Consider the following 10,561-nt stretch of genomic DNA (forward strand, 5'->3'; position numbering starts at 1 on the left):
TTTGTAATGGTTGGAGATAAAATTATAATATTTGAAGGATTTATAAGAATTTATAAGAATATGATATGACAACGGACACCTAAAGACCTTTTTAGTATTGAAAATAGCCTAATAGATCTTAGCATATCTAGATCGTGGTTTAAAAATAGTTAAGTGATAGCATCAGTGTTGAATAACAAAATAAGTTTGGTTTACTTTGATAATAGCCTTAAATTTATGTCATTTTATATTCTTTTTTTATTTTTTTACAACCAACTAAATGTACATAGTCCGAACACCATGTACTGTAACCGAGACTAAATGTTAACGTCAACTAGTCAAACTTAGCGCAGAGCTCAGCCTTATTAGTCCCACGATCAAAGGAAAACCATCAACTTGAATACAATGACGAATTAATTTTTAAAACCCGGTACTGGCTCAGACTCAAACTTGAGTCTCCCTAAATCCACCATCATTTACAAACTCCGACGCCAATCCTTCTATGGAGGTATTAACGAATTTACGGGTTTAATCATCTTTGTTATAATAATTTTAACTGAAAGGATGATTTTTCCTTTAATGATCAAGACCTCAATAAAGTACTTCAATAACCATCGTTGATCCATCACTCCTAATATTTTTGGGGATCATTAGCAATATTATTGGTTGATAAAATTTCATTCAATATTTTCGTTTGTAAATTATTTATTATTCTCATAGTATATGATCTATACGTAAATGTTTGTACTCGATAAAGTTTATGAATAATTTATTTTTATTTTTTGCCTTTCAGAATTTGGAATCAATCGATTCTATAATCTAGAAGGTATAAATGATTATTGAGTATTACAATAGCAACAATAATATCTAATTTTGTCAACGACTAGGTATAAAAAAAAAGTGAGGTGTACGTATATAGTCATACTTTAGAGAACTGTTTTCAAAAACTTCTACCAAAAAAGTGTGTCAAAGGCATGAAAACATGTGCGTATGTATGTATAAAAGAAAACGAGCATGGTATCCGCACGTTGCAGCGAATACCATTGACAAGGCGTATAAACAAAATTGCAGTAGAATACATGTGTCCCTAATTTCACTGGTGATTTGAGTCTCATGGAGACGTTTCGCAGCGGTGGTGGTATTAAACGAAGGTGGAGGCGATAGACGGTGGAGGCGATGGTTGGGTTTTGAGGACAGCAGTAGAGGTGTGTGTATTTTTGTGGCGTAAAGAAAATAATAGGGAGAATAAATAAATGTAGGGAATAAGGGAAGGAATAATGAGGGGTAAAGGGTAAAATCACATGTTTCAAATCTTGTAAACTTTGATAATTTTTAATAAAGAGTATAGATATAGATAGTATATGCCACAAGGAAGAGAAAACAAACATGCATATGACATATAATTAAACATGATTTAAACGTATAAGCATATAAAACATACATAATATATGGGCATATCAATTTGGATTGAGATCCTCTAAAGTTGAAAACAACTTTATAGGGTAAAGTTGATGATCTTGACCCTTGAATTAAAATCAAGGGTTAAGATTTAAAAGTTACTTTTAAATTTTGACCTTTGAATTTAATCTAAAGGTGAATCCTTTAACTTTACCTACGAAGTTACTTTCAACTTTAGAGGATCTCCATCCTATCAATTCTCTATTAAGTACACTAATGATTAATGAATGATTCTTGTCGAATTTGTAGACCACAAATTCAACAGCCACAAAACCTTCGAGGTTATATGTTTCATACCATTTGTACAGTCTTAATTAAAGACACTTATGAATAATTTTACGAGTATAAAAATGTTTGGAAGAAAAGCTTTTAGTTTGCAACTTTTATAAACATCAACACCGAAGGAAAAGATAACAAGCTCCGAATTATAAAATGTCATCGAACTGGTACTTTTAAGTTTTGAAAAAAATTTGTTTAGTTTAGTTTCTTTCCTTAATACATTCGAATGAAGTGTAAAGTTAGTTTATAAACTGAAAATACATTTGTATATGTGACATTAAATACAAATGATTTTAATACATCAAGTAATACATGCTCTTTGAATTTTAAATAAAACTGTATCTACGTGCTCAGTATATTTAATTGTTTCTTGGAATAGAAAACGTGTTATGGGCACAAACAAGATCCATGCTCCTTCCTTGTACCCAAAGGGAAGAAAAATACAGGAAATGATGGGTACATACATTTGCACATTCTTTTATTGTTGAAAGCAAATTCATAATGCTTTAAATGCTTATAAATAAAGTTTGAATTCAGTATGTGTAGATTATTTGTAGAGTTCACCTCTTTCAAGTAGTTATGAAAAATTAATCAATTATTCAACTACAGAATTGCAAGTAACACACGTGTCACCAATTTTTTTTGGGATATCATACATACAGCGGCTGTACGTATGATAGGTACAACCAAGTTGAAAATCAAGGGGCATTTTTGATACATATATAAATTAAAGGATAAAAGTGTAAAATCAAGAAGCATGTTTGTGTATGTAGCACCTAAGCTTGGGTACAATTTGCTGTACCCATCATTTTCCCTTTTTTTTATACAAATATTCACATAATAATTATTATGTGATTGTTTCTACATCTTTTTCTAGCCATATCCCCAAAGATTGTTACGTATACCTTGCAAAATCCAACCTATGAGGTTTTTGTATAAATGTCGAGACCATCACAAATATAGGTGCAACAAAGTGTACATAAATTACTTAAGCGTTGATAAATTAACTGAAGACTGCTAAATTTGAAATCTACTTTTTGTATAAATGTCGTGACCATAACAAGTATAGGTGCAACAAAGTGTACATAAATTATTTATGCATTGATAAACTGAAGACTACTAAATTTGAAATCTACTCCCTAGCTACTTCATCTTATAATGGTCCATCCTTTATTCATTTAATAATAAATTTGCATTATATATTCGTTTGATACATACTTTATAAAAGTGGTGACACATGCCTTCAAAAACAAGTTTTCTAGATATAAAATGTTTGAATATTAAAACAATGCAATCTTCTTTTTAGAATCTATGTAAATATCCATCAACGGTTTTTTCAGAAGAATTGATTGAATGGATGACTAATTGTTGTTGTTAAAATATCACTCTCTTAAAAATTAAAACAACTTCAAACTTCATTATTATTCTTTGAAGAGATGCAATATGTTATGTCAACGAGTATATAAATAAATTTTTTTAAAGATGATTTGTAAAATACTAAATATAAATTATACTTATACATATACATGCAACTAGCTCAAAATTGATCTTTTGATGATGCATAAACTTTAACTGATGGATCGAGGTTTTTTGTCTTTTTTGTTTTTCATGCCATTTTAAGAAAGAGTATACTTGGTTTGAATATATACTGTAAAATTAGAGTATTTTCAAGATTGTTTTTGAATATTTATATTTCACGACTACTTTAAATATATTTGGAGTGATATTTCCACCATGCTTTTAGTCATACACCACGAATGTGTACAATTTATTATACAATGTATATGTATAATATATAATGTTTTATATGATTAAAACTTGTTATGAACAATATCATCTTTATCTATCTAATAAAAGGTTTGAAACTGTGACATTTTGTGACCTTGACGTTTAATCACCACACCATGTAGGTGACGGTTTAATGAATAAACTCATGTTAATACGAATCATTTCTACTATTCAAAGAAAAAAGAAAGGATTTAGAGGAAAATGTCCCATCAAACCGCAATGGAGGACCATCCATCCCCATTTATGTTTTTATGCTACTGTGCTCTAATTGTTTATTTTTATTTTTCCACTATTGTCGGTGGATATAAAATACAAATGTTTATCTAAAGAATGACCGATGCATATATTATCTATAACCAATGAGATTCGTGCACATTTTCTCTCCATTTATCATGTGGGTGGGGGGCTCATTTGACCACTAATTATAGGTTGAAATTAAATAAAACCCTACCACTGTACGGCTTTAATTGACCTAAATACTAAATATCTGAATCTACCTAACTTCCATCTTCATTAGGTTGCGATATTATTTTTGAATTCAAGTTACATTATAAGGACCGAGTAAGTAAGTAAGTAACTGCTCAGTACCGCTTTTTGCGGGTTTTGAGCCCCAATACCTCGATGGTGTATGAGGGAGGTTAAGATGTAGGCAGACCTTACCTCTACCTAAGTAGAGAGACTGCTTCCAGTTTCTACTTAAATGGTAGAAAAGACTCTCCAACCTTTGTATGGGATGAGGATCGAATCCATGATCTCTGTCTCCAGAGGCAAGGGTGTTTACGTTATAAGGACTTGTCATAAATAATAATCCCCATATCCCATTACCAAAAATAATAGGACTGCATATTGTCCAGCTTGTTTGCTGAAAGCCATGGGCTCATGTTGCGGTTATTTAAATATTTGGGCCATAAGTTATACTTGCATAAAAAAAAGCCCACTATAGGTTTCCACATACCGAGTAACTGAGATACTTAACTTGATTATTTTATTTTATGAATTGAAAATAGTCCTTTTATACGTAGGTAGAATAAAATTGTCTATATCTTACACTCTCCTATCCCGTTTATGCAAGGATTAGATACTGTTATTGTATATATTAATTAAGATTCAAAACATGAATTAGTTATAAAATATGAAATTGATTATGTAAAGTTATAAACATATAAAAACTTTTATCGACTGTCATGTATTCTTAGTATCGACTATCGATAGACTAGTCACTAGTAGTACCTTTTTTAGAAAATGAGAAACTGTAGTAACTTACTTGTAGAATGAAATGTAATATATAACTTTAGTCTGTCAACAATTACTTTTCTGTATAAATAATGCAACTTTTTCTGTCTTTTTAACGGGATCACGTCAACTGGAACGTAATAACTTTAAGAGAAATGCACAACGCATGGGCTTTCCGGTAGACATTTTCTTTGCCGATTTTCTCTCATTTTACCCAACATACATGTAGCTGCTTTTTGTATCCATTTTTTTTTTGTTTATATGTATGCACAATTATGATATGTATATATGTTTTTGTATTTTATGTAGCTACTGAATCGGACGTCATATTATTAACATCAAACCAAAGTACATGCTAGCACGGAACAAGCAGGCACGTATATACCATCCGAATCGGAAGTCATATTAAGCTATCCGGTACGGTCTAGTGGAAGTATTCAAGTTCGGGTATAACATCTTAGGGGTGAGCAAAAACCGAACCGAAAAACCAAAAACCGAAAAAAACCGACAAAACCGAACGAAATCCATTGGTTTGGTTTTTGTTTTCCAAAAACCGAACGGATCGGTTCGGTTTTCGATTTCATATGCCAAAAAACCGATTAAAAACCGAACCGAACCCATTATATTTTAATTTATTTTATATTTATATCATATTACATTTATATTTATTACTTATAATTTGTAAATATGTTAATATATTTAAACTTTTTCGTCTTTTAAGTGTACAAATATATATAAATTATATGTTTTAGATGAAAACATACAATAAAATCAATTCGTTTTATAAAAGTTATAACAATTTTAGTACTTAAAAAGTATAATTAGTTACTAAAAAGCATATCTATATTTTAGTTTCTATATCATAGTTTTTTTTTTGTTAACAATTGAAAATTAATTAAATATATAACATCATAAACAAAAAAGTAATTTTTTTTTTATAAAAAAAACCGAACAAAAACCGAAACCGATCCAAACCGAACCGAAAAACCGAAAAAACCGAACCGAACAAAAACCGAATCCAACAGTTTTGATTTTCTAAAAACCAAATTGATCGGTTCGGATGTTGGTTTTAGCCAAAAACCGATCCAAACCCACCCATACTCACCCCTATAACATCTTAATTAACAAGATTATTTTCGATCACCTTCATTTTGATAATAGGGAAGTGATACAAATTACAAATGGTTGTTTTGGGCCCCATTAATATTCTCAAAGGTTCAAAACTTGAAAGATGGATGATTAAACCTCTTCCTAAGCAACACCGGCCTTAACAATGACGATGACCCTTAACCAACATATATGATTTATATATTTGTCGCTTTTGGAATCCTATATCTAATTATTATTTTAGGTGTTTCTTGGGGAGCTAATTTAATAACTATGGCGATGTGGGATTTTGATTTATGTAAATTACAATTACAATACTAATATGTACATGTATCACAATTTTTATATGATAAACGTACTATTCAGTACAAAAAGTTGTTAGAGCAACCGATGTGGGCTCTTAGATTCCCGGCGGTGCCCAATGTTGAGCACGATGTGTTCAGGGTGGGATTGTTTTTTTTCTCCACACACGTTGATAATACTCCATAGTATATGTGAGGTGTTCGTGGCTGGGGGAAACATAATGAATAAAAGTCTAAAAGTGATGTATCTGTGATGTATAAAAAAATTGATGTGCGTCTATATTAGTCATTGATCGTATTTATCCCAAACGTTAATCAAAGAAATTTCAATAGTTTCAATACAGTGAATACTACGAGTACATTATATTCCTTGATTTTAAAGAACACGCCATATGATTCAATCTGTAACAATTGCTACGAGTAAAATATCAAGTGAGATAATAGTGGGGATAAAAAAAAAAGACACTCAATTTGAGCAAAACAAAAATCTACCAAAAAGGCTACTAACCTCTCTAAAAACAGTTCAATAAAAACGATAAAAGTTAGTGCAAAATCATAACCATGTGCTGCTTAGATAAAGTTATATTTTAACTTGATAAAAATGGAGAGATGTGTTGACTATTTATAAATTGAAATACCCAATAATACATTGAAAACTTCCAAATCGAAAAGCTGTTTCCACCGAATTTTTCTTTGTCATGTTATCCGCACATAATTTAGAGTTATATAGATGTGGTAAGTTTCAAGATTATCATCTGATCATTGTTTTGTTTTGTTTTGTTTTGTTTTTTGTTAAATCAACATGATGTCGAGCCATTTTGTCCAAAAATAAACATGGGAAAGGGTCTGTGTGCAAAGTCAGGCTATTTTTTCTCGCAAACGACTAGTGTCCAGCCATCTCTTACACCATGAGCCCCTAAATCCCTAATATAATACGAGTATAATTTTTCACTAAAAGAATGATTTATGGCAATCTTAGCATTGATATATAAAGTTGTATAATGAAAGAATAAATATCTAATATTAAATTTTCTTTTCAGATAGAAAGCTAGATAGTATAAACACCATATAACCAATACAAATTTTTATATAAGTGTTAATTTAAAATATTAAATCAATATAAGTTTCTTCAATTAAACACCGGACCTTTATTGAATATGAAATGGTAACCACTTATTCTTGATATATATGAAAAAAAGGAAATGATGATTGATAAAAGGAAGAAAGGAATATTGGCTCCAACTAGGAAAACAGCCTTGCACCACATCCCCCATCCATTCGCCTTATATTAAAATTAAAATAGCTATAGAGTTTATAATTATAATTATATACACACACTGACACACTCATATCTTTCTCTCTTTCCCTTTCCTGCAACCCCATCACACCAACAAATCTCAACTAACAATTCCCAGTTAAATACACGTACACTCGATCACACACGCATTCATTAATCAAAACACAACACACAAATTATCATCAAACATTTCAATCGATGGCTGAAAAAATCTACCCTGCCTCAAAACCAAACACCGGCCCCACCCCTGCCGCATCAGCCGGAAATCCTTCTTTTCCGGCCACAAAAGCACAGCTCTACAACCACACACGTCCAGTGTACCGTCCACAGCCTCGCCGCAGTCGCCGTAGCTGCTGCTGCTGTTTATTCCTATGGATCGTTTTCATTGCCGTTATATTATGTTTTATTGCGGCTATAACCGGCGGTGTGATGTACGTATTGTACCGTCCACACCGGCCGGTGTTTGCTGTATCATCATTACATGTTTCTCAGATGAATCTGACGTCATCCAATAAACTTACTACGAAATTCAACATCACTATAACCGCTCGTAATCCTAACAAAAAGATCGTGTTTGTTTACGATACGATTTCCGTTCATTTTAACACAAAAGATGTTAACGTCGGTGACGGCTCCATAACGGCGTTCACAATGGGAAAGAAAAATACTACTATTTTGCGATCAATAGTTTCGGTTACAGGACAAGATGTAGATGCTGATAAAAGTAGTGGTTTGAAAACAGATCTCAAGAGTAAAAAAAGTTTGATATTGAAAGTGCAACTGGATACTAAAGTTAAAGCGAAAATCGGAAGTTTAAAGACGAAGAAATTACCGATTAGAGTTAGTTGTGATGGAATCAAGGCGGTTGCTCCTAGTGGTAAGACGGCGACGACGGCGACGGTGTCTGATGCGAAATGTAAGGTGGATCTTCGGATTAAGATCTGGAAGTTTACTATTTGATTATTACATAAATATATGAACAACAAGGTGTGTGTGTGTGTACGTGTTTGATTTTGATTTTGAATTTGAATTACGAAACTATTTTTGCTGAAACTTTTTGGAGGGGATATATAATCTTCATTGATTATTTAGGATAAGGAATTATTGCATACTCTTAATTTGTATCAATCGATATAAGAAGAAGACCGTTTATATTTTTGAATATCTTTACCATTCATATCGTTTGAAAATTTGGTCACAATTTATGTCTTCATTACGTACTCTTATTTAATCGAGTTTAACAATGAAACATTATATACTGTATCAAATTTACAGTATATGACTCACTCTACTATTTGATGCATGTATATGACTATGTTACTCTTTGAGGCACCTAATTCCACCCATTCAAGATGCATGAAGAAGTAAGAACAAGATACATGTGCATCCGATGCATCATTGAAAGTCAACGTGAAAGTCGGGGTCAATTTAATACGCAGTACATATTTTGTTTAAATACGAGTAATTACTAGTATTTTCACTTTTTTTAAAGTCATACTTAATTTTTTATTCTAATATTTTATATATTTCTGAAAGCAAGTAGTTATAGTTAATTTGACACAAATTAACATGTATCGAAGCGACAAATTATTTTTAAAAAAAACCTTAGACAAAAACCCAAATTTTAATAAATGTATATATGATCCTTACTTTTACACTTCTTTCACATGACAACTTTACTCGAGTAAAAAGCAAATTGTCTTGACAATTTAATTGGAAACAGTAGCGAGCAAAACACAAAATGATAATAGAGTAAAATAGACAGAATAACATGTTTTATTTTAATAATCTTCATTCCATTCAATATGATATGAAAACTTTTTTCACGAAATAATTTTATTTTAATTGTAACTTAATGTTATATTTTATGATTTTATCATAACTTTGAGTTCAACACCCAACTACAAAAGTGACCAATAATTAAAGAATGCTAGACTTTTACATACGATATTAAATACTGTTGAAACTAGAATTGTAATTGTAAGTCAGTACTGTATTATGAACATCTAACTTGTAAGAAAAAGTATTAGATATATAGTGGTTTTGGGTGTGGCAGCATATAAGCGAATGGTGCAAGTCTCCCCTTTTCTTCATTTTTTCGATTAAAGACTTGTTGGAATATCATGAGATCAGAGGAAAAAGTAAGATGGAAAGGAAAGCTATAAAAGGCATTATAATGCCAAGTTGTTGGAGTATTTGGAAAGCGAGGAACGAGATTAAATTTGAAAAGGTCAACCGCAATGTGACTGGAATCCTTCAAGATATCAAGTCTTTCGGGTATTTGTGGTATAGGAATCGTACAAAGAATAAGAGCATAACGTGGGAAGATTGGTGTAATTTTAAAATTGTATAATTTGTTGTATATTTACCGCCGGCGCTTTACCGGGGTCATGTGAATAAAAGTTTACTTTTAAAAAAAAAAAAATATATATATATATATATATATATAGTGGTTTTGGGAGAAAAGCAGGTCAAATATATGCATAGAAAAATAGAAAATAATAAATAAGGGTAGTGTGACACGACATTCGTAATAAAGTTAGCGAGGCGCTATTGAAGGGAAGTAGTCGTTGTCGGTGGAATATATAAAACACGTCGTGTGATTATGCTATTACTCGTAGTATGTATTTAGTAGACCCTACAGGCAATGGCATTGGTCACGCCAATTACATGTTTCAAAAACAATGAAACATCAAATTTATTGCTTATTTCACGCCAATTACATGTTTTTAAGGATGATGAAAATGGTCTATCTTCATGTTTAGTTATGCCTATCAATCCAATAATAACACATTTCCATATTATTTTATGGCTAAATTATGTCTAACTCATGACAACTATGTCTCCTCATGACTCACATTCCTTTTATTATTTTCCTCCAATCATATCAACTCTATCTCATATCCATCCTTAAATCATTAAATATATATCTCCAAATGGTCCTAATAAGGGTGTAAAATCTTCATTTTTATTTTTATATAATAATATATAAAAGTATAGAGACAAATAGATAGATATCAATGTCAATTGCCGTTCAAGAAAAAAAATTCGAATGTCAATTAACCACACTAAAATTCCAAATGAGTTATATTTGCTTTCTATTAGAAGAATCAATTTA

At 31.1% G+C, this 10,561-nt stretch overlaps 1 protein-coding gene across 1 annotated transcript; it reads left to right on the top strand.

The window, feature by feature from the left end:
- The first annotated feature begins 7,420 nt into the window (after nt 1-7,420).
- On the top strand, nt 7,421-8,641 carry LOC122587474 (NDR1/HIN1-like protein 13). Its single transcript, XM_043759659.1, has one exon. It carries the CDS (start codon nt 7,642-7,644, stop codon nt 8,401-8,403), a length of 762 nt encoding a protein of 253 aa, XP_043615594.1. The 5' UTR covers nt 7,421-7,641; the 3' UTR covers nt 8,404-8,641.
- The last annotated feature ends 1,920 nt before the right edge of the window (nt 8,642-10,561 follow it).

Source organism: Erigeron canadensis, chromosome 2 (genome assembly GCF_010389155.1).
Source record: "Erigeron canadensis isolate Cc75 chromosome 2, C_canadensis_v1, whole genome shotgun sequence".
NCBI classification, from domain to species: Eukaryota; Viridiplantae; Streptophyta; class Magnoliopsida; order Asterales; family Asteraceae; genus Erigeron; species Erigeron canadensis.

Bases quoted from the DNA above. Each gene is read 5' to 3' on its own strand.
- LOC122587474 (XM_043759659.1), top strand. From the start codon at position 7,642: ATGGCTGAAAAAATCTACCCTGCCTCAAAACCAAACACCGGCCCCACC.